Consider the following 26,736-nt stretch of genomic DNA (forward strand, 5'->3'; position numbering starts at 1 on the left):
CAAAAGATGTTTTAATAAATATCTCGGCCTGTTTATTCAATACAATGGCAGTGGATTATGAACCACTATAAAGCTTAAAAAAGTTTCAAAAGTATTATAGTAGTAGTTTATGCAAATTGTGCATCATATTCCAAGTCTTCAGAAGACATACGATAGGTTTTGGAAATTTGTCGCACATTCATGAACACTTTGAGTGAATCTTGTTCACAGTGCTTTCACGTGAGATATTGTGTTGTTTAGCAAAACACAATGCAAATTCCTGTGTGAACAGGCATGGCAATTTGAACTTCAAGAGCTTCTGTAATGTAATACCCACTGCCAATGTATTGAAAAGACGGCCCACGATATTGTGTTCCACACAAGAAAAAGTCATACGGGTTGGAACAACACGAGGGTCAGTAAGATGTGACAGAATTTTCATTTTTTGAGTGACCTATTCCTTACTGATCAACAATAATTTTCGTGTTAGTTATAGGTTGTCAGCCAAGCTTGGAACTGACTGGTGAGAAAACTTAAAATCTCAACATCTCTAAAAAGCTAGTCTCATTCTACTGAGGCTGCTCAACTTTAAAAGCCCTATACCTAAATGCCTTTAGCCAACCATCTACTAGCTGTACCTATGGCTCTGGTGAATTCACTGGGGACCATGTACACATAATCAACGTGGGATCCAAGGAGGCGGTGCACATCAGTAGAAAAGATGTAGACAGAATTAGGCTGCAGGTAGGCTACGGGGCGGCCCTCCTCCCACGACGGCCTGCTTGCTGGTACCCAGGGCATCTGGGTGAGGTAATGGCAGAAAGAAGATTTGGCCACCCTCATGGTTTGTCCCTGGCTGTCCAAGATCTGTGCTTTGAGGTATTGTGAATACTTCTCTCTGTAACAAAACAAGACAGGCTTTCATGTAAAAAGGCACGCAATGTGTAGAGGCTTTCTATTAATAAATGATAAGATCGTCTAGATTCATTTCACCAGTATACAATCCGATTCACTTTTTGTTTAAAAAAAAAAAAGAATCACTAAAACAAACACATTTGCTATAAATCTGGCTGGGCTGGTGAACATCATTTTGCTTATTAATGGAAATGGAGCATAAAGGAGGGCAATGTGAGGCGGTTCAAGCGAGGCCAACAGACAGGACAGCAGGATGAGTCACACACTGCAGCTGAGATTGGGGTGGTGGGGGAGGTTCAACAACAGGAAAACTAAACTAAAATACATGGAATCTCATAAGCGCAATTTAACCCACTAATGTCACTGCGTTACAAACTGAACGCTCGCTCCGCTTGCGCTATACATGTCTTCGAGAGCACTATAAAATCGAGCTACCAAGAATAGATTGATGCATGTTTCCTTGACAGTCCCAAATTGGACCTGATGTGGTTTTATGGTTATTAAACGTAGTCCTTTAAAAGGTACACTACAGAGAATTTCTCGTTGAATTTTTCACTAGAAATGAACAAAATACCATTATTGAGCCAGAACATTATAAAATCTGTGTTCAAAATAATATTCTTGTCATTACGTTAGGCCTAAATCAATGATTTACGTTCAAAGCTATCGGCATCAATTTGGCGGGAAATTTGCAGGCTCTGTCATTTGTCCTCGTGTGTTTACAGCATGTCCGTAAACAAAGAAAAGAAGGGTTAGGGTTATTTTCCTAACCGTAACTTGACTGTGTTGCTGGCCTGACAAAAAATGGAGAATGTAGCAAGTAGCGAAACTTAAGTGAATACAGCACCTTACAAATGTAAGCTGAATGCTTTACCATCACCCTGTGAATATGTACATTACTTGAGATACAAGTGTTGAACTGAGGTTGGCTAACATGCTAAAGCTAGCAGCAACACATTGCATGTTTTTGAAACATTATACATTCCATCAGCTGTTAAATGGTGAATGCTACCATGTAGTAAAAAACATTAAGTGTTCCATTTGGGACAATACTACTCTTTGAAAATTCATACACTACATGGCAGAGTCAAATAATGATAAAATTATATTGACGAGCGCTTTAACCTGGCATATATACAAATGTGCAGTGAGTCAAGTGCACTTTCGTCATTAAAGTGATGATTCAGTTGTCTGGATCACAGAAGTGGAGTGATGTTGTACATTCCCCACAAAGAGTGCCAGATCGCGATGGTCTGGTGCATCCTCCGCTATATATATTGCTCTGAACCAACCGGTGAGATTGAAACTGCGTCGTTCAAATTGCGTTCTGCACAGATTTTGAGGCCTGCATAATATTTTAGTGAATCTGGCATAAAAGGGATAGTTCACCTAAGAAAGAAAATTCTCTCATTATTTACTCACCCTCATGCCATCCCAGATGTGTATGATTTTCTTTCTTCTGAAGAAAACTAATTATGATTTTTAGAAGAATATTTCAGCTCTGTAGGTCCATACAATGCAAGTGAATGGGTGCCAAAAGTTTGACGGACCAAAAAGCACATAAAGGCATTATAAAAGTAATTCATACGACTCCAGTGTTTTAATCCATATTTTCTGAAGCAATATGATAGGTTTGGGTGAGAAACAGACCAAGTCCTTTTTGCTTGTAATTCTTCTCCCTGCCCAGTAGGGGGCGGTGTGCATGAAGAATGGGAATCAATCATATCGCTTCTGAAGATATTGATTTAACCACTGGAGTCTTATGGATTACTTTTATGCTAATTTATGTCATTTTCGGAGCTTCAACATTTTGGCACCCATTCACTTGCATTGTATGAACAAATAAACTGAGAAATTCATCTAAAAATCTTTGTTTGTGTTCAGCAGATGAAAGAAAGTAATACACATCTGGGATGGCATAAGGGTGAGTAAATGATGAGAGGATTTTCATTTTTGGGGGAACTATCCCTTTAAACCAGAGCAGACAGCACATGAAAATAGCGCTTTTACCGAGCGCAATTTATTCTCAGTGAATTCACCCTACAATATTTTTCTCCTCTTTAAAACTACCAAGAAAACCGAGCTACCAAAAATAGACTGATGCATGTTTCTATGAAGTCCCAAATTGGATCTGATGTGGTTTTAAGGTTATCAAACATAGTCCATTAAATAAATGGGTCATTGCAAGGCAGACATATTCTTTCCAAGCTAGAGAATAGCCCAAACAAAGCACAATATTTTCCCCACTTTATAGCTTATGAGATCAAAAAGGATAAAACACAGACAGTGAACTTGTTTCCTAACTCTCAAATCTACTGTCAAATCCCCTAATATCCATTTCCTCCACTCAACCGCAGAGTTTGAATAATCTGGTCTAAAGAGTTGTTAGCCAAGAAAATGTGGTAGTGCTCAGCAGATTGAAGTGGAGTGGATTTCTTGACAATCATATAGGATTATGGCATTGCTTGCTGGCAGACGGCTCGGTTTTCGAGAGTCTGAGTTTAAGAGTTCAGCTGCTTGGTGTTTTCAGTCATAGTACAGAGCTGAAGAACCATAGTTTGGACCCAAAAGTACAATGTGAACAGAGACCAGCGGGAGCAGGGCGAGGAGGGTAGAATTTAATTCTGGTTCAGACCAAGCAATTGAACCAAGTGTGAAAACAGCTGTAATGTAAAAAAATGCAGTTTCTTTACCCTGTGTCCCAGTTCTTGTCCAGAAGGCTGATAAGTGCTTGTCTTTGCTTTAGTTTGGTGTCAGCTGTGAGGTGGTTGGCAGTGACCAGGGTATGAAACTCTGCACAGTGCTGATCTTCTATGACATACACCCCATCTGCAGGCTTAGACCACAGTTCACTCTCCACTGCCCACAGACTGGATGCCTGAGAGAGATAGATTATATAGGTTATTCAGACTCCCCAGCCACTGGGGGTTGCGTCAGGAAGGGCATCCGGTGTAAAATGTGCGCCAAGTCAAATATGTGGATCACGGATGATCTGCTGTGGCGACCCCTAATGGGAGCAGCTGAAAGAAGAAGACTCATGTGAGTGTGGTGGATCACTGGGAGGAAGAGCTGGGAATGACAATGTTTGGATTAACTGTCAAAGCAGCTTTAGCACTAGCTACTGCACTTTGGCCTCTGAAGATAGGTAAGTTCAGTATGCATATATACAGTACATATATATACTGTGTATATATATACTCACTGGCCACTTCCTGTCACCTTCCTGTCAGCTTGGACCAGTCTGGCCATTCTCCTCTGACCTCTGTCATTAACAAGCCATTTTCACCCACAGAACTGCCGCTTGCTGGATGTTTTTTGTTTTTCGCATCATTCTCTTTACACTCTAGAGACTGTTAAGTGTGAAAATCCCAGGAGATCAGCAGTTACAGAAATACTCAAAGCAGCTCTTCTGGCACCAATAATCATGCCACGGTCCAAATCACTGAGATCACATTTTTTCCCCATTCTGATGGTTGATGTGAACATTAACTGAAGCTCCTGACCTGCTCCTGATGATTTTATACATTACACTGCTGCCACACAGTTGGCTGATTAGACAGTTGCATGAATATGTAGATGTACAGGAGTACCTAATAAAGTGGCCGGTGAGTGTATATACTGTATATATATATATATACTCACACTACCGGTCAAAAGTTTTGAAACACTTACTCATTCTTTATTATAATTTTTTTTCTTCAGATTTTAGAATAATAGTAAAATCATCAAGACTATGGAATAACATAAATGGAACTATGGGAATTTTGTTGTGATTAAACAAAATCCAAAATAAATCAAAACTGTGTTATATTTTAGCATCTTCAAAGTAGTCACCCTTTGCCTAGAATTTGCAGACATGTACTCTTGACATTTTCTCAACCATCTTCTTGAGGTATCACCCTGGGATGCTTTTAAACAGTATTAAAGGAGTTCCCATCTATGCTGGGCACTTATTGGCTGCTTTTCTTTATTATTTGGTCCAAGTCATCAATTTCAAAAACTATTTTTTTTTAAGTCTTTTTGTCTTCAAATCTAATTTCAAACATTTAAGCATACGCCTTCAGATCAAAAGATTTTTAAGATCATGAGAAACATTTCAGTCAAGTGTTTCAAAACTTTTGACCGGTAGTGTTTATATATATATATATTGAGGTTACAGTGACACACTTACAATGGAAGTGAATGGGGGCCAAATTCTGGAGTGTTTAAAGGCAGAAATATGAAACTTATAATTTTATAAGAACACTTACTTAATTCTTCTATTAAATCTTGTTTAAATTGTCCACTTTATGTCCATTTTTTTCATGACAAATCTTTGTAAAATTGGATATAGCTTTAAACAAAAAAGGTTAGTAAGCAATTTTTCCACACTAAAATCATGTTATCATGCACACCGTTGATGTCTTGTGGCTACACTTTTGAAAAAGTGAGAAATTTAAAGTTTGCGTATTGGCCCCATTTACTTCTACTGTAAGTGCCTCGATGAAACGCAGATTAAAAAAAAAAAAAAATGTTGAGAGTAAATATTGATGTTTACTGTGTACTGCTACATTGGTTTTGTATTTTAATTGAATTTCATTAAAATTCTACAACTAAATAGCCTAATTTACTGAAGATAAAAAATTATAATAATTAAACAGATCCATTTGTAAAAAGCTTTTTTTTGGCTACACAGTAGCTGAATGTGGCCCAAATCAGATTTTCTGCTCAAATCTGATATTTTTTGTAAGGCTGTTCACACGACATTTTAAATGTAGCCCATATCAGACACAAGTCTGAAGAGCCGGCACTCATTAACTGACCCCCATGTGTATAACACTGCCTGAGCATGCATATAACAAACCCATGTTCATTATTTGAATATGTATAATTAATGAACTTATTAAAATTATTATTAGCAGTTTTATTTATTTTTTTAACCCAAATAGGACACTTAATGACTATCTAATAAAATATCAGCAAGTGATGGAAGAGATGGGTGATGTAATTTTAAATAAAGTCATCTGCAGTCATATGGTGGAATTTAATTACCATTGAAGCGCATGACGGTAATATTATGAGTGAGACATCATAAAATCGAAGAACAGCAGTAAAAAAGGCAATATATAGATGTTAGGTAAGAGTTATTATCACTAATTATTTCAGATTTCCACTGACTTGCTTGCATTCGTGTTTTGATACAGTTTGAGAAATATATGCATCCGAAAATATAAGCAGCTGACTTGCTGCCTAATCAGTTAATGGCTTAACTGACAGCTGTTTTGAATGAATGGAACCAAAGTCTTTCTAGCAAGTCAGTCCACTGTCAGCCATCTTTGGAATGCTCCCGGGAAACTATTTCCAGTCATGCCAGTGCAGCTCCTATCTACTTGAATGGGGGAACACTGAAACATTAAAAACGGTTGGTCATGATTACGATCAAAGAACATATTTCAAATCAACAGTAAAATCTGACAACAATGGTATCATTAATTGTGCTTCTTTACCTCAGATTATGCTAAAAACGCAATTTTCCCAGCTTGTATAGCTAACGCGCATGCGCATTCTAGAGTTGATTGATAGGCGATGTCTGTATCTAAAAGGTGATTGGCTCTTTTACCTGTAAGGTGGGACTTCCTTTCTACATCCGTTGACCGTTGGGTGCTTGAGCTTCTTGGTTGGGCGTTCCAATTTCTCCCATTCATTTTAATAGAAGTGGCCCGTCTCTGCTAAATAGTCTCTAATGGAACTCTTAAGGAAACTGGTCTCCGAACAGTTTGAAAAGCACCTTATTTTCATCCTGCCTCTGTATACAGCCTTCGAAGGCAGCATTTTCCTGTTTTCAGATGCAGCCATAGAAACTGTTTTCTGCATGAGTCACACGAGCAAACAGCGGTGTTATATAGGCTAAATCTACCTCTGCATGTTTTCATGCACATTTTTTGCTATGTGAAATTCAAACGAACTGCTGAACCCAACTGTTGAAGCCAATAATTTAAAACGAAAGGTTTTTAATCATAACAGACATATCACGCGGTAAATCAAGCGCTCAAGTGGCGAATGTTCAGTGAGATTGATGTAATAAATCACATTAGATTCGGCTGTTCATACTGAAGGCACATTGGAAAAAAACAGATACGTGTCTGATTTATTTATATTATTCTTCATGTCTGGAATTTGTTGGCTGTTCTCATTTTTATAGAGGAGAGTGACTCACATTCATAGAAAAATGTATGAGCAATGTGTTATTTAAGACACTAAAATCACAAGAAAGGATGTTGGACAGCAGGCCATAAATGGCAATGGTGAATGTTTAAATACAGGAAGCTGAGGAGTTCAGCTTTAACGTAATCTTTTTATTGCATCCAATTAGTACCAATGGAGATTTTACACTTTCTGTCCATTATATGGTTCCGAGCAGAAAGCGCTGTGTTTGTTCAAAGAAGGAGCACCTCTGATGTCATTTATGCTCCAGTGAAAGTCATGTATTGTTCAATGAAGGGTAAAACCCCTCCCCTTGACCCGATCGCTCTCACATCACTGTTGTACTCAGCACAGAACAAAAGCAAACGCTGACATGCTTCATTAGTTTGGCTTGTTCAAACTCCCGGTGACACGCTTGGATTTGGTAGGCCATGTGACACTCACAAATACTGCAAGCATTGCAAATCATTAGGCTTTTGCTGTATTTCGTACTGTATCACTGATTCATGCGCAGAGTCTTAAAGGCGCAGTATTTTTTTTATTATTTCATATTTATTTTAAATATTTTCTCCTATCCCAGCTTGATATGCAGAGACAACTATAAATAAGCCATTTGTAGGCTGATTTCCCCAAAAAGTGCAAACACTGTGGCAAAGAAGCCCGACATAGCAACTATGGCTCAACCAATGGTGCGAGTTTGGGGCGGAACTGACTGTTTGCAGTGGAAGATGGGGGAGTGTTTGGGAAACCTGTTTGAGAACTCAATATTTTTTGGAATTCCATTAAGTGACACTAGTGGCACAGAAATGACACACTTCACCTTAATGTGAGACAATCGTACCAGTTCAGAGAATGTGAAGGTCCGTTTTTCCTTTCTGAAGATAAGCAGATCACTCACTCCCAGTACACTGAAGAACTCTCTCCACCCGGTCACATCTCTGTTCGCCTGCAGATAGCAGGGGTCCAGCAGGACCCAATCCACACCTAGGGATGGAAAATAATTGGTTGAGTCTGAAAGGTCAGCTTGAGCTCAGTGGATTCTGGAGTGCTGGGTCAGGAATTCTGACAGTGTTTCCACTCCATATGCACTCATTCCCATTACATAACCCCAAGTGTTTCCCCACATTTCATGCTTTTGTAAATCCTTACAAAAGACCTCTAGATCTAACACTGCTTCCTTTCTAGGCCTGACATCATCAGTGAGAACACCAATATGAATGCTTTTTTACTGGTGCACATTCTGAATCTTAGCTTGTAGAGAGGTTACTGTGTTTACCAGGGAGCATGCTGGGAAGGTCAATGTTGCCATACTCTTTAGAAAACTGGATCTTGCTCTCTGAGGGATAGAGGAAGCCATTGCTGGTCAACACAGGTATGGCTGCGCCCAGGGTCCTGTAATCCTGTTCCAGAGAATGCAGTTTGATAAACACCAGGTAGCTGACAATGATGTCCTTGGGCTTTTTCTAGAGAAAGAGGGAATAAAATAATGTGAATACTGTCAGACACATTCAATATAGATGACAGCACATAATGAATTTCACACGCTTGGTTCATTTTCAAAAATCCTGAATGGTTATGAATCACCCAATGAAATGAATACATTTTAAAAAGTTCTTGTCTCATCTTGGTTGTATCCAATTTAAAGACCTTTTGAAACTAAGCTGGCTAAGCCATAAGAATGTAATACATTTTAGTACAATCTTTTACAACACTGTATGATAGCTTTATGTCTGGAACAGTCCAATATTTAGGCCATTATTCACTGATAATTTTACCCTCTGCCAGAGCTCACAAATCTCATTTGTGCGCATTCCATGAAAAAAATGGTACATTTAAATGCATCAAACCTCATTAGTTCTCGCGTTTCATGCAACTTAACTTGAAGCGGCAAGTTTAAATATACTAGACTGCAAGTGAGATTTGTGAGCTATAGCAGACGGGAAGATTATCAGTGAATAATGGCATAAATTTCACACTGTTCCTCACACAAATCAATCACACATAGGGATGGGATGATATATCGAATTTCGATACATCAAGAACCAAAAACATGACAAACCATATCGAGGCAAAACTCGATATTTCCAAATTTGCTACATTGTTTTCTGTCCATGACATCTTAAATGAAATGACCCGTCAAACATCAAACTCTCTCTACACTATTCTACACTGATTACAGGGTTTGCACAAGGTCCTTGAAGTGCTTAAAGTGCTTGAATTTAGCTTTTACAAATTTACATACTGGAATATCTGGAAAATCGCTTGTTTTGTTGAAAAGTGCTTGAAATAAAAACTAACCATTTCTTCCGTGTCATCTAAGATGAAATCGCTCACTCCACTTGCATTGAAAAATTTGTCTTTTTTTTTTTCTCCCCAATTTGGAATACCCAATTCCCAATATGCTCTAAGTCCTCGTGGTGGCGTAGTGACTCGCCTCAATCCGGGTAGTGGTGGACGAATCTCAGTTGCCTCTGTGTCTGAGACCGTCAATCTGCGCGTCTTATCACATGACTTGTTGAGTGCGTTACCACGGAGACATAGCGCGTGTGGAGGCATCACACTATTCTCCGCGGCATCCATGCACAACTCACCACGCGCCCCATCAAGAGCGAGAACCACATTATAGTGACCACGAGGAGGTTACTCCATGTGACTCTACCCTCCCTAGCAACTGGGCCAATTTGGTTGCTTAGGAGACCTGGCTGGAGTCACTCAGCACGCCCTGGATTTGAACTCACGACTCCAGCAGTGGTAGTCAGCGTCTTTACTTGCTGAGCTACCCAGGCCCCCAGTAATGTGTCTTTTAATATCCTTTCTGTTCTTTACAGTCAGATAAAAAAAAAAGTAGAAAGAAATATTAATTTTAATCACAAATAGCACAGCTGTGCTAAAAACTGAGACTTCTCTCTCATTAATGAATTAAATAAAACACCTGTGTGAGTCTATGAGATGCACATTGAACTCTTAAAGTGATAGTAACCTTTTTAAGCGCTTGTAATACAAATGGACGTAAACTAAGTGTTATTATTTGTAAATTGTAGACATTATTTCAAACACTGACTGCTCATATCATTATTATATTTACAATTTCATGATATAATATTAATTGATAAAATGTAGAATTTTTATATTTTTATAAAGTAAAAATGTGATTATAATGATGACAAACAAATTATTAAAAAATAAATATACACTTAAGCATGTTCTATTGCTTGTTCTGCACCTGATCAGCCTGAATTTAGCTCACTATTTTTGAAGGCTCATTTGTTTGTGATCTTTTCTTATAGATAATGTATGTGAGAAAATCTTACTATTTAAACTTTGAGCATTTATATTGTGTATTAAAGAACTTTATTTTGATGAGAAAATATAATATGTATTTTGCGCAAACATTTTTCAAAAATAAACAATTTTCTGTCATACTTTTTCATTTCAGTGTTATTATATTGAATTAAGAATATTTTGAATCTCGTATATATACAGATACAGATATACATCTCATATCGTATATCGAACCAGATCATGAGATAACCATTTCGTCCCATCCCTAATCATATGACTTCAGAAGACCTGGAATGTTGTGCATAGAATCCTATGGAATACTTAAAAATATGCTTTTGTTTTTTTTAATGGACCTTGACAGCATAAATCCCCATACAGTTTAGCTATACAGTAAAGAGCAGCTCGGACATTCCGTCTACCACCTTCTATGTTTCACAAAAGAAAGACAATTAAAAGCGTTCTGAAGGTGAGTAAATGCCAAAATGTTAACTATATATTTAACCTCAGGTTGCTCCAGGGGTTGTTTCTGTAAGAGCACAATAAGCTTTAGATAAAACCAGCAGCTAAAGTGACAAAAAAAGCCAAATCATCTCTTTGTTAGATAATGAAGTGCAGGGGCTCTAACCTCCCAGGCCTTGCTCTTCAGCATTGGGTAGATGTGCTTGTGTAGAACCTGCTGGGGCTCCAGTTCATGAACACTGAGTCTTCGGAGCAGCTCCCGCACCTGTGAGTTCCCCAGTTCATCCAGGCACACCAGCAGCTGGGGCTCCACAATGTTCAGGTCCTGGTACAGAGCCTTCAGATCTAGACAGGAAGCATGAATCCACATGAGTGGTTGTATGACCCACTTCCCGTGGTGCCTGCCAAGACCCTTTGGGCCCAAATACTGATGTTTAATTCATCACTTCCCTGCTTTTAGCTGACGTGCCTGACTTTACCTTACAAAGAGCGTCAGCATGGCCCTTCACTATTCAACTGGAATTCATATTTTCACCACCTCTGTGTGAGAACAAATCTCTCATGACTTATCTGACAGCAGCCGGAGAAGAAAAATGGGTCTTTCTGTATGTTAGAAAGAACTGCATCATGGTGGTATGAATCATTTCTCCAAAGCTAAAATTAGAGGTAGAGTAAATGTAAATATTTTAGATGACAAATGCATTCCTTATCTGTGTTGTGGATTTTATTCACAAACTCGTTTACCCCCTTCTCGCTCCTTTTTTATTTATTTTTTTTGACTGCAATGACGCAAATTGTGACTTGCTCTACCACTTGCTCTCCTATGACTCACAATATTGATGATCCAGGAATAAGCAGGAGATGATGAAGATTATTCATTTTGCAGACTGGCCAAGAGAAGTCTTGCTGTATGCAAGGGCAACAGATTCATGATTACTGGGACAAAATAGGGTAGAAGACTTGAAAAATTTATTAATGCTCAAATTTATTCAGTTATTCATTTTGTGGCAACCTCCTGCATCTTTAATTTACCCACAAATTTGCTTTTTCCTCGCTAGTACTCAATATGTGTTAAAGCCTTCAGATACAAATATGAAGTCAAATGTAACAGTATTAATTTTCTCACTGGTGTAGCTATCTGCTTTCTGGGCTTACTAAAAATTTGAGAAATTTAATGAATATCCAAAACAATTTCACAAAACATGGTTGTGGCAGAAAATATAAGCATAATTAATTTATTACATTTATCATACTTGCAGGAGCTGAAACAAGGAAAGAGCATCTTCACTATTGCTTTGATAATGCCTGATTTTTTAAAGATATTGTAAAAAATATCTAATAACGTTTATAAGAAGTAGGGATACAGGTGTGAAACTTTATAAAGAGGTATTTTTTTTTTTTATACTTAAATGAATAGTTCACCCAAAAATGAAAATTCTCTCAACATTTACTCACCCTCATGCCTTCCCAGATGTGTATGATTTTCTTTCTTCTGCTGAACACAAAAGCTCTGTAGGTCCATATAATGCACGTGAATGGTGGGCAGAACTTTGAAGCTCAAAAAAGCATATAAAGGCAGCATAAAATACGATTCCAGCGGTTAAATTCATGTCTTCAGAAGCAATATGATAGGTGTGGGTGACAAACAGATCAATATTAAATAAATAATAAGTCCTTTTTTACTATAATCCCCACATTCACCTCAACGTTCATTTTCTTTTGTTTTTGGTTATTCGCATTCTTCAAGCATATCGCCAACTTCTAGTCAGTACTGGTCAAAGTTATAGATTGATAGTAAAAAAGGAATTAATTACTGATTCTATCATATTACTTCTGAAGACATGGCTTTTATCACTGGATTCATTTGGGTTACTTTTATGCTGCCTTTATTTGCTTTTTGGAGCTTCAAAGTTCTGGTCACCATTCACTTGCATTGTATGGACCTACAGAGCTGAGATATTCTTCTAAAAATCTTTGTTTGTGTTCAGCTGAAGAAAGAAACATACACATTTGGTATGGCATGAGGGGGAGTAAATGATAAGAAAATTTGAATTTTTGGGTAAACTATTCCTTTAACCTCTTCCTTATGCCAGGAGGAAATAGTACATGTTTATATTTTGTTTTTATTAAAGGTGCACTCAGTTATTTTTTGCTCATTAAAAAAGTTTTACTCCTAAAGACAGAGCACTCACATGAGATGTAGACTCACAGTCACTTCAGTAACCTTATAAAAGCTGTTTTACTCTACATGGAGAGGGTCCCCTCATGGGGTCTGCCATGTTTGGATCACATGACCAGCCAAATACTACTTGCTTAATCTAAGTAACTGTCCTGTTATCGGACATTTTCACACACTGATTAAATTAATTGTGGGACATTTTTCCCCATGCCTGAAGAATCAGTGTCCTGACTATTGATGAGGCAGACTGGGAGGTGGTGATGTGAGTTGGGTTGATGAATTACCTGTGTGAGTTTGTGTCACATCGCTGAGAGGGAAAAAAACTCCCTCTGAACTGAGAGAAACCACAGTGCCATTGGCCAGAGGGATCATGGGAACATCTTTGAGGGACTGAAGCAGGGTGTCCACTTCTCCATACTCTGACTCCAGCGCACGGAAGTTACACACTAAAAGCTTGGCAAGCTTCTTCAAGTCATGTTCTAAGAGAACAGACACAATGAAGGCCAGAAATGTGATTTCATAACATTCCAACCCCAGCTGTAACATAAGTTCAGGAGTTAAAGAACATAAACGAAATGCTCCAAGAGCAGTCACGATACAAAAATCAACAGGCAGAACCTGTCAATCACAAAACTCTTCATATTTCCCTCTGCCTGCATGTTCATGTATTTGAATATTCCATTAACATTTTACATTAAATACTGATCATTGAATTTGAATAATTAGCTCAGCTCAAACTGACACATTTTACAATATTTAAATCCATTTTGCACAATTTTGCAGATATTCATGCGTAAACATTTTAATTTAAGAACACAAAAAAGTGAAAAAAGCGTGCAGGTGGGCCTCGAGATTAAATGAGATCTACGTACTCAATAAATGCACACAGCCTGTGGTGTACCTGACTTAAGATTGCCATGCTGCACTAGGTCTCTAGCCATGATGCAGGTGACAGTGATGATTTCTGAGGCTCGTAGGCGGTGGACGCCCAGTGCAGTGAGCAGAGAGTTGGAGAGGCTTGACTGCAGAGAAGGATGTAGGTAAGAGAGGCTCAAGTTTCTACACAGATCTTCCCCTCTGATGACATCCTGGATCAGGCGGTCCTGACACACAGCAAGCTGGGAAGGCTGTTTAAATTCCACTCGGCCCTCTATGAATGGAGTCACTTTAGTAAGAGCAACTGCTTTCAGTTTTTCAAGAGCTACAACAAATACATTACTTAAAGCTGAAGTGTGAGAAAGTTGTGTTCCCTGAAAAGTGTAACACTGGGGTGCTGTCAACTCTGATCGTTTGAGAATTCCGACCAGCCTGACACAGCAACATTGACTCCACCAGTGGCGTGAGTTTGGGGCGTGACTATGTTTCTTTGACAAATGGCAGACTAGGGTAGTGTTTAGGAAGCCAATTTAAAAAAAAAAGCATTATTTTTGCTATTCCAATTGTTATCACAAATTGTAACTGGACTCGTGCCTCCTTTTCTTAAAAAAATAAAAAATAAATCTGGGTTATAGTGAGGCACTTACAATGGAAGTGAATGGGGCCAGTTTTTGAAGGGTTTAAAGGTAAAAAATTTAAGCTTATAATTTTAAAAAGCACTAACATTCATTCTTCTGTTAAAACTCATGTATTATTTGAGCCGTAAAGTTGTTTAAATTGTCATTTTTATAGTCGTTTTAGGGTTTGTAAAATTGGCTATAACTTTACACAGAAAAGGTTAATAAGTGATTTTATCACACTAAAATCATGTTTACACGCATATTGTTCCCGATATAACATTCAAAATTTGGCCCCCATTCACTTCCATTGTAAGTGCCTCACTGTTACCCAGATTTTTTTTTTTTTTTTTTTAAAGGGAGGGACAAGTCAAAATAATTTTTTGTGGTAATCAATGATATGCCACAAATGCTGTTAATTAAGCTACTAATAACTTGTATTGAACCCAGTATAGTCCTTTAAAATACTTTTTGGTTATGTCAACAGCAAAGAAAATAATTTCAATGGTGAAGAAAGTTGCTTCATTTGGATGAAAATTATGAAAAGCAACAAGCATTCTTCTGAATAATGTGCATGGATAAATTGTATGCACTAAGATCAGGAATATTTAATAATATATAAATATAAAGTAAACAGGTTGAATTTTGATTTTTGATCAGGATCAACCCTTACCATTGTCCTCTTTTGCAGGTAGGCATGCTTTGCCCTTTAGCAGCTGAATGATCTGATTGGCCACAGGGTTAAAGAAGTCCAGGATCTCACTTGGCTGAGGGATAAACTGCAGGATGTAACAGAGGCCTCCCAGCCCACTGAACTCTGGGTGTTGCTGTAGGATTTACATTGCATGCACTCATTATAACTGTAAATGCGCAATCAGATAACCAAAGAACCAGAAATATGTAACGCAATAAAAGTAGCAATCTAAAACAGGCAGTGAGCAACAATCTCCATCTCAAGCTGAAGTTACAATGCAAATCTATTCAGTTAATCTGCATAAATCATGAAATATTCTATTCCACTCCAATCTTACACTAAACACATCCATAGCGTGCACAAATAGGTGGGGTATCTCTGAGCGGAGCCACTGGTTCCAGGAACTGTCCCTGTCCACATCCTCTCTAGAGGAAGGAATGTCAAAATCACCTAAAATATGGAAAAGAATGTGACATTCAAGCAACGTGACAACAACAGCTGCTAAAATAACCATGAGTTACATATGCACATGTTAAACCTTGGATGATGAAATGGAAACCAAAGCTGCGAAGAGGAAGAAAGGCAAAGACAGGCTGTTTCTGAGGCTTCACATCACAGGACGCCGTGTCACTGAGCTGGAACGCCAGAGCCAGTTCTGTCGACTCCACGTCTTCTTTAATCTGACAAGAAAAACAGAGCCCCACTCAGCCGAAGATGTTCAAAGAAGTGTTTTTCAACCTCAGGGTAGATCGTAGTGATATTATCATTTTAAAACATGTTGAAATGCGAAGGACATGCTGACAAAAAAACTGTGGATGGACACAATCTCTTAGGCTGTTAAAAAAAAAATAAAATATACATATATACATACATACATACATATTATATATATATATATATATATATATATATATATATATATATATATATATATATATATATATATATATATATATATATGCAGTTGAACTGTAATTGACTATAATACAATTCCAGTGGTCAGAAGTTTACATACACTAAGTTAACTGTGCCTTTAAACAGCTTGGAAAATTCCAGAAAATGATGTCAAGCCTTTAGGCAATTAGCCAGTTAGCTTCTGATAGGCTAATTGGAGTCAACTGGAGGTGTACCTGTGGATGTATTTTAAGGCCTACCTTCAAACTCAGTGCCTCTTTGCTTGACATCATGGGAAAATCAAAAGAAATCAGCCAAGACCCCAGAAAAAAAAATTGTGGACCTCCAAACATCTGGTTCATCCTTGGGAACAATTTCCAAATGCCTGAAGGTACCACGTTCATCTGTATGTATAAACACCATGGCCATCATACTGCTCAGGAAGGAGACGTATTCAGTCTCTTAGAGATGAACGTAGTTTGACGCGAAAAGTGCAATTCAATCCCAGAACAACAGCAAAGGACCTTGTGAAGATGCTGGAGGAAACAGGTAGTCAAGTATCTATATCCACAGTAAAACGAGTCCTATATCGACATAAACTGAAAGGCTGCTCTGCAAGGATGAAGCCACTGCTCCAAAACCGCCATAAAAAAAAGCCAAACTACAGTTTGCAAGTGCACATGGGGACAAAGATCTTACTTTTTGGAGAAATGTCCTCTGGTCTGATGAAACAAAAATTGATCAGGAGGAAAAAGTGTGAGGCTTACAAGCCAAAGAACACCATCCCAACCGTGAAGCATGGGGGTGGCAGCATCATGTTGTGGGGGTGCTTTGCTGCAGGAGGGACTGTTTTTGCACTTCACAAAATAGATGGCATCATGAGAAAGGAAAATTATGTGGATATATTGAAGCAACATCTCAAGACATCAGCCAGGAAGTTAAAGCTCAGTTGCAAATGGGCCTTCCGAATGGACAATGTCCCCAAGCATACCTCCAAAGTTGTGGCAAAATGGATTAAGGACAACAAAGTCAAGATATTGGAGTGGCCATCACAAAGCCTTGACCTCAATCCGAAAATTTGTGGGCAGAACTGAAAAAGCATGTGCGAGCAAGGATGCCTACAAACCTGACTCGGTTACACCAGTTCTGTCGAATGGACCAAAATTCCAGCAACTTATTGTGAGAAGCTTGTGGAAGGCTACCCAAAACGTTTGACCCAAGTTAAACAATTTAAAGGCAATGCTACTAAATATTAACAAAGTGTATGTAAACTTCTGACCCACTTGGAATGTGATGAAAGAAATAAAAGCTGAAATAAATAATTATCTCTATTATTATTCTGACATTTCACAATCTTAAAATAGTGATCCCATCTGACCAAAGACAGGGAATGTTTACCACGATTAAATATCAGGAATTGGGAAAAACTGAGATTAAATGTATTTGGCTTAGGTGTATGTAAACTTCTAACTTCAACTGTATATATAAATTCCTGTGTTTGACCACTATAATTGTAATAAATATATAATAAAAAGTTTGTTAGGTTCAAAATGATAAAACAACAGATTTAGTGTTTAAATTGAAGACACATATAAAGTGAATTTAGTTCGCTCGCTTTGATGACATGACATCTACAGTATTGCAACAACATACAGACATTTTGAAGTGTGTATTAAGTGTCTAAAACCTTTTTGTTTCCACTGTATATTGCTTAAACTCTTACTTACAATATTGTATAGATATTTTAGGTCCTAGTATCGATATTACTATTTTCTTATTTGTGATTCATATCATTTCCTACAGTACAGTTATTGAAGAAGCAGGTCATCTAAATAAGCAGAAACTCTGAAACTGGCAGATCCGCTTCTATGAAGTACTGTACCGGACAAAAGTGTAGCAAACGTCGTTGACGTCATTTCAACTGTGTTCCAATTTTGATATTGTGATGCACTGTGAGTGACATATCGAATCATGAAGTATGTTTAGATATAGTTGGCAATACCCAGCCCTAGTTAGCCCTGTCTCCAGTCAGCAGAGAAGTATGATTTAAAAAAACTAAAACAACTCTCTGCTGATCGTAAGAACAGAGAGTACAAACGGTCACTGCAGAAACTCCAAACAAAAGAAACTCCCTCACTGCACTTTGCTAATAAGCTTTCTTGCATGAAAATTGAATGAGATGGGAGTCTAAAACTTTTTGGGTCTCAGGGGTATAAAGCAGCAGAACACTTGCGAAACTCCACAACCTCTAAACACAGCACATTAAAAGCAGCTGCTTGTAAGATGCCATTTCAAAAGAACTGAACAGAGCCTAGTTAAGAAAAGGTAAAACTGGGACAAGGACGGTAAATGATAAAGTTACAATTGCAAGTCTCACATTGTCTGTAAGATGGTGGGGTTATCCAGTGTGTGTGTGTGTGTGTGTGAGAGAGAGAGATAGAGTGAGATCCCCAACTTGCCTTTTTAGGGTAAAGCATTCTCTTGACCACTAGCCAACGCTCTACACCACCAGTATGTGTTACCTCCAGAATATTATGGCTCAGATCTCGGCGGGTCATCGAAACCATTCGCTTCTCTGCCTTATAAAGGTCAAACAAAATGTTGTTAGATGTATTTTGATACAAGTTTTGGGTGGAGGTATTAAAGGAATGGTTCACCCCCAAAATAAATTTCTGTCATACTCACCATCATGCTATTCTAAACCTGTATGACTTTCTTCCATAGAGCATAAAAGGAGACATTTTGAAGAATATACTGTTTGCTCTTTTTCATGCAATTACAATGATTGGGGACTGGAGCATTCGAGTTTAAAAAAAGATGCAAAAGCACCATAAAAGTATTATACACAACCCTCTATGGACATGTTGGAGAAAGAAAGGGGCATCTTCACATATTGTATATAGTATTCATTTACTGTATATCATGCACAGTAGTATGTGAGAGTATCTATTTTATTTCAGATTTTGCTTTTCATCATTTTAATCACATTTCAGCTTTTTAAAAATGTACAAATATCAAATTCTATCAATTTATAAGATAACATGAAATTGCGAAATTTCATACACATTTGTAACACAAAATGTTCACAAGTTTGGAACCTAACAATGAAAACAGAATTCCACATATAACATTTTAGTGCTACTTTATCAGGCTACTTTTAGTGCCACTTTATAAGTACAATGTAAAAAAAAAAAAAAAAAAGCTTTATGGGAAAGGGATTTGCACAGGTTTTTACCAAACCACTGCATAGATGACACAAGAGCCTATTTGTTGAATTCTTCAATGTTTACAGTGTTTGTTGAAGTTCAAATATTTCGTAATGTATAATTGCCCCTTTAAATATTTATGCATTTACACATTTCTTACACACTAATACACTTACTACATGACTAAATTTGGTTACATGTTTTTTATATGGATTATTTGTACGATATATAATCATTTTCATTGATACATATAGTAAGTGCTAAAATGGTAATGTCTCTTTAAGAGTACCGGCAGCTCCGCGGGCAAGTTTTTTTTTTTTTTACAGTTGGGCGCACATTAACATAGAGAAGCATATAGAGAATTTGCACGGATGTTTTGACCTCATCTGTGCAATGTGTGATTAGAGTTAATGTTTCTTTTTACTTTTTGATCAACAACAGACTGTAAATAATAGAAAGGACCATAAAACAGACATTATGAAATGAAAATGGAATGCTTGGAAAGCATAATGTATATTTACTTACATTCTCAAATTCAAATCTACAAGCTTTCGAGTTGACAAGCTAAAGTTCTTCTTCGTCACTACACAACTCAATCACTGGCGAGTGAAATCTTAATATTTTCTAGCCAGTGGCTAATAACAGATATTTTTTTAGTCGCACAGCACAAAATTTGGGGGCATATGCGAGTGATTTACCCACAATATAGAGGGCTGATTCAGCAGTAAATGTGACTTGCACTCTACATTTAAAGTCTTCTGAAATCATACGATAGATTTGGAAGATAAACAGACTGAAATCTAAGTCATTATTCACTGATAACCTTGACATCCACCCTAGCTCTCATGAGAGTATATAGTTCAGACAAGTTTCGTAACCGGATCAACTGATTCATTGAAAAGATCTCAAAAGAATGAGTTGTTCATAAATCCGCCATCCCTACTTCTCTCCTTCAGGAACATTGAAAGTTCCAGTCCCATTCATTATAAATGCATGAAAAACAGCACCCAGCACATTCTTAAAACATTCTTCCTACTTGGAACGTTTAGAACAACATAAAGGTGAGCAAATAATGACAGAATTTTAAGTTTTGGGTGAAATATCTCTTTAAGTTTCTGTTGGATGGCACATTCTTCACCTCATTGATGATGGTGATGGAACGAAGGCGATGGAGGAAAAGAAGTAGAGAGGGATGCACATCATGGAAGAGGTTTTTTGTCTGATAGCTCTCTGCTCGCAAAGGGAGGTGGATATGTGTGGCCCATCTTAAATAAAAATACCACAAGGCTTCTTAATAACAACAGAAAAAAACCATAACACTTAACTAATTAAAACTATCAAATGTGTGGAAGTTTTAAGGTAAGTCAACAATGGAAATTCAATGTTTTTTGTGATTGTTTTACCTGTGCTCAGCAATCTCCTTGGCAACAGAGCCCACAGGTCTTTCCTGCTCAACCCAGTGAGGCAGGATGTATCCCATGGGGCCGCTGGTCTTGTCGAATTGAATGTGGAAGCCATTGGAGTGGATCTCAGGACAGTCAGTGACTTTGAAAACCGATTTAAAGCCAATGCCCTTTTGCCCTGTATTAAATTGGAGGGTTTGAGTTGTTTGTAAAAACAAGACGTGGGAACATGGTGACAGATAAAAAAAGCAATGAAAACAGAATTTCTTCATTCCTGATTAATTTGAAGCTGCAAAGACAGGCATTTTTACAACATATTGTACAATATGAATACCAAAAAAGACAGCATTTCAAGTACCGATGTAGCCATATTTGTGTTTTCCTTTTGTGCTCCTGCCAACATCACAAATGGCACGAATGTTCTTCTCCTCAAATCCACACTCATTGTTCAAGATGGTAATGCAGTCTTTCTCCACCACAAAGGTCAGAGCTGGCTGCTCTCCCCCATCAGGATAACTGTTATCATCAGCATTCTGCACACAACAACAATTTATTTCTATAGCTGTTTCAGTGGCTGTATGAAGTGATGCTTTCCTCTAGAGTCTAGAAGGTATGGGTACTGACCTGAATGAGCTCCAGAACGAAGTGGGTGTCCTTGCTGTAGAGCTCGGTGGAGAGACGTTCCAGACTTCGCCCCAGTCTCGCCTGTTGCTTTTTCATTAAGTTCTGACCCTCCTCATTTAGCTCAACACCAATTCCGAACTCAGTTTTCCTACAGTATCAGAAGGGCGGCAGTGGCAACAGCATTAGTTCAGACCAAAACTGGCAGACTTTCACAAACGTAAAAATTCAAACAAGTACGCCTGTACTGCCAGAGTCATGAAACATGAAACATGAGAATTTTAGTAAGACTATCTCCTTAATTAGTGGCCCATTAAATTTCAATTAATATCAGATTTCTGGACAATCCAGCATGATGCCACAGAAATAGAACCCAATTGTTGCTTGTCACAAATGTTGCTGGTTAGGATCAAACATGGAAGATACAGTTTTCACTGCTTGTCACTTGGTTAAGACACAGTGTGAGAGCTGAATGAACCTGATGTCCTCTATGATGGCTTTGTGCCTGTTGTCCACTTCTTCCTCCAGTTGAGTGGCAGGTGTCTGGTCTTCAGCCTGAATTTCACTGTGCTCGTCTCCTCTCTCCACACTGCTGTCCGTCTCTTCATTGTGCTCAGACAACAGTTCGAACATCTGCTTCTCTTCATCATCATCATCACTTACATTGTCTGAAAGAAGAGAAGTATTTTCAGGACAAAGGAAGTGCTTTACTGGACTATTTCCTACAAAACAATTTCCCCACTCAAGTCCACGAATGTTAGACAAGGTTTCTTGCACGTAATTGTCGTAATTTCCTTTTACATGACTATTTTCCATTTTTATCTCTTATCAAGTGAAAAAACAGGCTGTTTTTGCTACTGTTCCAATGTGTTCCAAGGTGCTGACTGGTTTTCTATGACCGCATTGCTAGGACTATGGCTGCAACGGTACACAAAATTCACGGTGTGTTACGTATCTTGGTTTTGGGGTCACAGTTCCATATGGTTTCGGTACAGCAGGGAAAACAAAGAATCTTTCTTTAAATTAATTCTTTTGAAAACAGTGGCTGATGGGCAACAATTCTTCTTGTGAAGGTTAATTTCTACATGACTGCACCATGCATATTTCTTCAACAAAAAAAAAAAAGAAAGTTAAATTATTATAACTGTAACAAAATTAAGACATTAGCAGTACAGATTTGTGTGTCTTTTGCCTTTCAGCTCACCACTTGTTCTTATCACTCAATTTTCAAGGTTTTTTTTTTCTTTTTTTTTCTAGAAAATCTAAATATCCACATTATCAAAGGAGAGGGCAGATCTGCATTGACAATGTTCCCTGCTGGAGAATTACAGCATGTGCTTGTTTATATAGAGTGGGCACTACAGAACTGCTGAAATGCGTTCTTGCAGGAACTTTATAACGGGGCTCAAGCACGTTAAGCAGATGCTTAAATCCTGTTTTCTCAAAGACTGAGTATGGTCGCATATCTATAGCAAAAAGTACCCCTATGCCATTCGTTATCGCTTTAGCTCTGCCTGAGCTTGCAGCAAGAGGCTGCTTGAACGCCATGGCGAGACCAATTTGCACAGGCTGTTTATGATTTGCTTCTGTAAGCTCAAGAGACACATGTGGATGATGTCGCCACAAATGAGTCATCATGTAAAATGTGATTCCTGAGACATACCTGACTTCGGTGAAACAGAGCTGACACACAGCCTTTGTCCTGTTCACTACTCATTGCCCAGTATTACTGTAGTTTACTGCAAAACCATAATGCTTCCAAAAAACAGACTTTAGAGATGGCGGTGGGTCTTCAATCTCTGGCTTATTTAAGTCAGACATGTTTATATTTTGTTCCATCAAAGTTGGGAAAAATAGCGAGCTAGCTAGTATAAACTTCACATGCATTTATCTAATCCGCAGTTTCTAGTGTACCGTGTGGTGCTCTGTTCTGTTAAGCTTTGGTTCCGTGCGGTCCGTGTTGCTCTGCAATCTTTTATCATTTTTAGTTCTACGTGGTTTGTGTTGTTCGTTATATGTTGTTTTAATATTGGTTTAACGCATGCTATGTTATTCGTTTGACTGCGTGTACCGTACCGAAGACCCTGTATCCGTTCAGTTCGCCACAAGTACATGTACTGTTGCAGCCCTAGCTAGGACAATTTCGAACTTCGAATGGTGATTTCTTTCTTTTTTCCTTTTTTTTTAAATCCCCTTTTCTCCCAATTTGGAATTCCCAATTCCCACTACTTAGTAGGTCCTCGTGGTGGCGCGGTTACTCACCTCAATCCAGGTGGCGGAGGACAAGTCTCAGTTGCCTCCTTTTCTGAGACAGTCAAACTGCACATCTTATCTCGTGGCTCGCTGTGCATGACACCGCGGAGACTCCCAGCATGTGGAGGCTCATGCTACTCTCCGCGATCCACGCACAACTTCCATGTGCCCCATTGAGAGCGAGAACCACTAATCGTGATCACAAGGAGGTTATCCCTTGTAACTCTACCCTCCCTAGCAACCGGGCCAATTTGGTTGCTTAGAAGACCTGGCTGGAGTCACTCAGCACACCCTGGATTTGAACTCGCCACTCCAGGGGTGGTAGTCAGCGTCAATACTTGCTGATCCACCCAGGCCCCCACGAATGGTGGTTTCTAAGAAATATTTAAAGGAATATTTTGGGTTCAATACAAGTTAAGCTGAATTGACAGCATTTGTGGCATAATATGTGAACATTATACCACAAATATTAATTTTGACTTCGTTCCTATGACGCCGTAAACAATGTAAATTTGTTGTCTGCAGCAAAAGCAAGGATTTAAACAGCTCAAATAATAAACAAATTTTAACAGAAGAATTAATGTAAGTGCTTTTTATAAGCTTCACATTTCTGTGTTTAAACCATCCAAAAACTGGCCCCATTCACTTCCATTGTAAGTGCCTCACTGTAACCTCGATTTGCTGAAATGAATTTTTGTGTTAATGAACATTATGCCGCAAATGCTGTCGAATGAGCTTAACTTGTATTGAACCCAGAATATTTCTTTAATGGTATTAGGAGCTGTTCACACAGGATGCATTTTTTTGACAGTTGTGAGGCATCTTGCTGTTTTTTCAGTGTTATTCTATGAGCACCATGTTTTTGAAATGCTGTGGCAATTAAAAAAAAAGGTCAACTTTAAAAACTTGCCCCAAGATGGCTGCATTCCATACCATACCACTGCATTCTGTCTAGCTGTTTTTAATGCAAAAATGTGTGCTTTGTGAAAAAAAAAAAAAAGATAAATGTCTTGAAATGCATTAATTCATTTTCAATCATTAATTAGGCCATCTTTTGACTGAACTATTAGATTAAAAAATGTATTCCAAAACAGCAAACAAATCTTATTTTCCATTAAATTGCTCCTGTGATGAAAACATTCTTAAATGGATCGAAAATGCATTTGTTGGATTCAGAGGTAGCAAAGCTGACCCTGCTGACAGGCTCTTCTAGGGCTGCTGGAGGAAGTGCTCAACACTGGTTCCTCTTCATTGTCCACCTCATTCAAACTCCACACAGATGATATATCACTCATAGAGTCTTCTATCACCACAGACTGCAGGGAATGTAAAGTGTGACATGAGTAACATTTTCAGTCACTTACTTCCTATGATTTACACCGATCAGCCACAACATTAAAACCACCTGCCTAATATTAACAGCACCAACCCGCATCTCAAAATAGCATTCTGAGATGCTATTCTTCTCACCACAGTTGTACAGAGTGGTTATCTGAGTTACTGTAGACTTTGTCAGTTCGAACCAGTCTGGCCATTCTCTGTTGATCTCTTTCATCAACAAGGCATTTCCATCTGCAGAACTGCCACTCTCTGGATGTTTTTTGTTTTGGCACCATTCTGAGTAAATTCTAGAGACTGTTGTGCGTGAAAATCCCAGGAGATCAGCAGTTACAGAAATACTCAAACCAGCCCTTCTGGCACCAACAATCATGCCACGATCCAAATCACTGAGATCACATTTTTTCCCCCCATTCTGATGGTTGATGTGAATATTAACTGAAGCTCCTGACCCGTATCTGCTTGACTGTATACACCTCACTGTTGCCACAGGATTGGCTAATTAGATAATCACATGGATGATTGTTGGTGCCAGACAGGCTGGTTTGAGTATTTCTGTAACTGCTGATCTCCTGGGATTTTCACGCACAACAGTCTCTAGAATTTACTCAAAACAAAAACAAAAAACATCTAGTGAGCAGCGGTGTTGTGGACGGAAATGCCTTGTTGATGAGAGAGGTCAATAGAAAATGGCCAGACTGGTTCAAACTGACAAAGTCTACAGTAACACAGATAACTGCTCTGTATAATTGTGGTGAGAAGAATATAATCTCAGAATGCTATTCTGAGATGCAGGTTGGCGCTGTTTTGGCGGCACAAGGGGGACCTACACAATATTAGGCAGGTGGTTTTAATGTTGTGGCTGATTGGTGTTTTCAACTAGAATTCAAACCTTGTTTATCTGTGAGGGCACTTCAGGAACAGCTGGTAAAACAAGTTTGTTGTTAAAGTCAGCTCTCCATTCGGTTATACCAAGCAGGAGGCCCATCTGATGGAGTTTGTTCAGGTAACGTGTGTCTGAACGTGCGGCGTCCAGGAGGAGGGTTTTAGATTTGGCTTGACCGAGCACTTTAGAGAGAGGCTCCAAAAACACCTGCAAAATGTTATCAGAATCAAATTATTAGAAACACCTAAACATATAATACACCTAAATGTAGCTGTACGGAGTTCAGACAAAATAAAGAACTCATAGGTAGTGGTCGACCGATATTTTTTTTTTAATGACCCATGCGGATGATGACATCTCTAGAGCATGCCTATATATTACTAATATATATACATAATTTAAAGAGTTAGTTCACCCAAAATGAAAATTCTCTCATCATTTACTCACACTCATGCCATCCCAGATGTGTATGACTTCTTTCATCTGCTGAACACAGTGAATGCAGTGCAAATGAAGATTTTTAGAAGAATATCTCAGCTCTGTAGGTCTATACATTGCAAGTGAATGGTTGCCAAAATTTTGAAGCTCCAAAATCCACACAAGGGCAACATAAAAGTGATCCAGACCACTCTGGTGGTTAAATCCATATCTTCTGAAGCAATATGATCAATATTTATGTCCTTTTCCCTTCACTTTTCCTTTCTCCTTCTGTTTTTGGTGATTCACATTCTTCGTGTATATCGCCCCCTACTGGGCAGGGAGAATTTATGATAAAAAATGACTTAAATATTGATCTGTTTCTCACCCACACCATGTGTTCATGTCTGAACACATGGATTTAACAACTGGAGTCACATGGATTCCTTTTATGCTACCTTTATGTGGATTTTGGAGCTTCACAATGTTGGCCACCATTCACTTGCATTGTACTGACATACATACCTGAGATAT

The 26,736-nt window shown here is 38.3% G+C and overlaps 1 protein-coding gene across 6 annotated transcripts in view; it reads right to left on the bottom strand.

Moving 5' to 3' along the window:
• LOC127427065 (uncharacterized) overlaps nucleotides 1-26,736 on the bottom strand; it is a 67,611-nt gene that overhangs the window by 18,774 nt on the left and 22,101 nt on the right. For all 6 annotated transcript variants that reach the window (XM_051674397.1, XM_051674396.1, XM_051674398.1 and 3 more), the window contains 18 exons: nucleotides 25,792-25,992; nucleotides 24,754-24,877; nucleotides 21,787-21,976; nucleotides 21,312-21,459; nucleotides 21,046-21,220; nucleotides 20,688-20,865; nucleotides 20,423-20,549; nucleotides 18,538-18,657; nucleotides 15,723-15,864; nucleotides 15,522-15,634; nucleotides 15,164-15,317; nucleotides 13,899-14,147; nucleotides 13,282-13,476; nucleotides 10,985-11,163; nucleotides 8,354-8,540; nucleotides 7,919-8,061; nucleotides 3,588-3,772; nucleotides 618-877 (listed from right to left, as the gene is read on the bottom strand). In XM_051674397.1, coding sequence (XP_051530357.1) covers nucleotides 618-877; nucleotides 3,588-3,772; nucleotides 7,919-8,061; nucleotides 8,354-8,540; nucleotides 10,985-11,163; nucleotides 13,282-13,476; nucleotides 13,899-14,147; nucleotides 15,164-15,317; nucleotides 15,522-15,634; nucleotides 15,723-15,864; nucleotides 18,538-18,657; nucleotides 20,423-20,549; nucleotides 20,688-20,865; nucleotides 21,046-21,220; nucleotides 21,312-21,459; nucleotides 21,787-21,976; nucleotides 24,754-24,877; nucleotides 25,792-25,992 — 3,070 coding nt within the window. The remainder of the gene's footprint in view (nucleotides 1-617; nucleotides 878-3,587; nucleotides 3,773-7,918; nucleotides 8,062-8,353; nucleotides 8,541-10,984; nucleotides 11,164-13,281; nucleotides 13,477-13,898; nucleotides 14,148-15,163; nucleotides 15,318-15,521; nucleotides 15,635-15,722; nucleotides 15,865-18,537; nucleotides 18,658-20,422; nucleotides 20,550-20,687; nucleotides 20,866-21,045; nucleotides 21,221-21,311; nucleotides 21,460-21,786; nucleotides 21,977-24,753; nucleotides 24,878-25,791; nucleotides 25,993-26,736) is intronic.

Source organism: Myxocyprinus asiaticus, chromosome 36 (assembly GCF_019703515.2).
Source record: "Myxocyprinus asiaticus isolate MX2 ecotype Aquarium Trade chromosome 36, UBuf_Myxa_2, whole genome shotgun sequence".
Taxonomy (NCBI): domain Eukaryota; kingdom Metazoa; phylum Chordata; class Actinopteri; order Cypriniformes; family Catostomidae; genus Myxocyprinus; species Myxocyprinus asiaticus.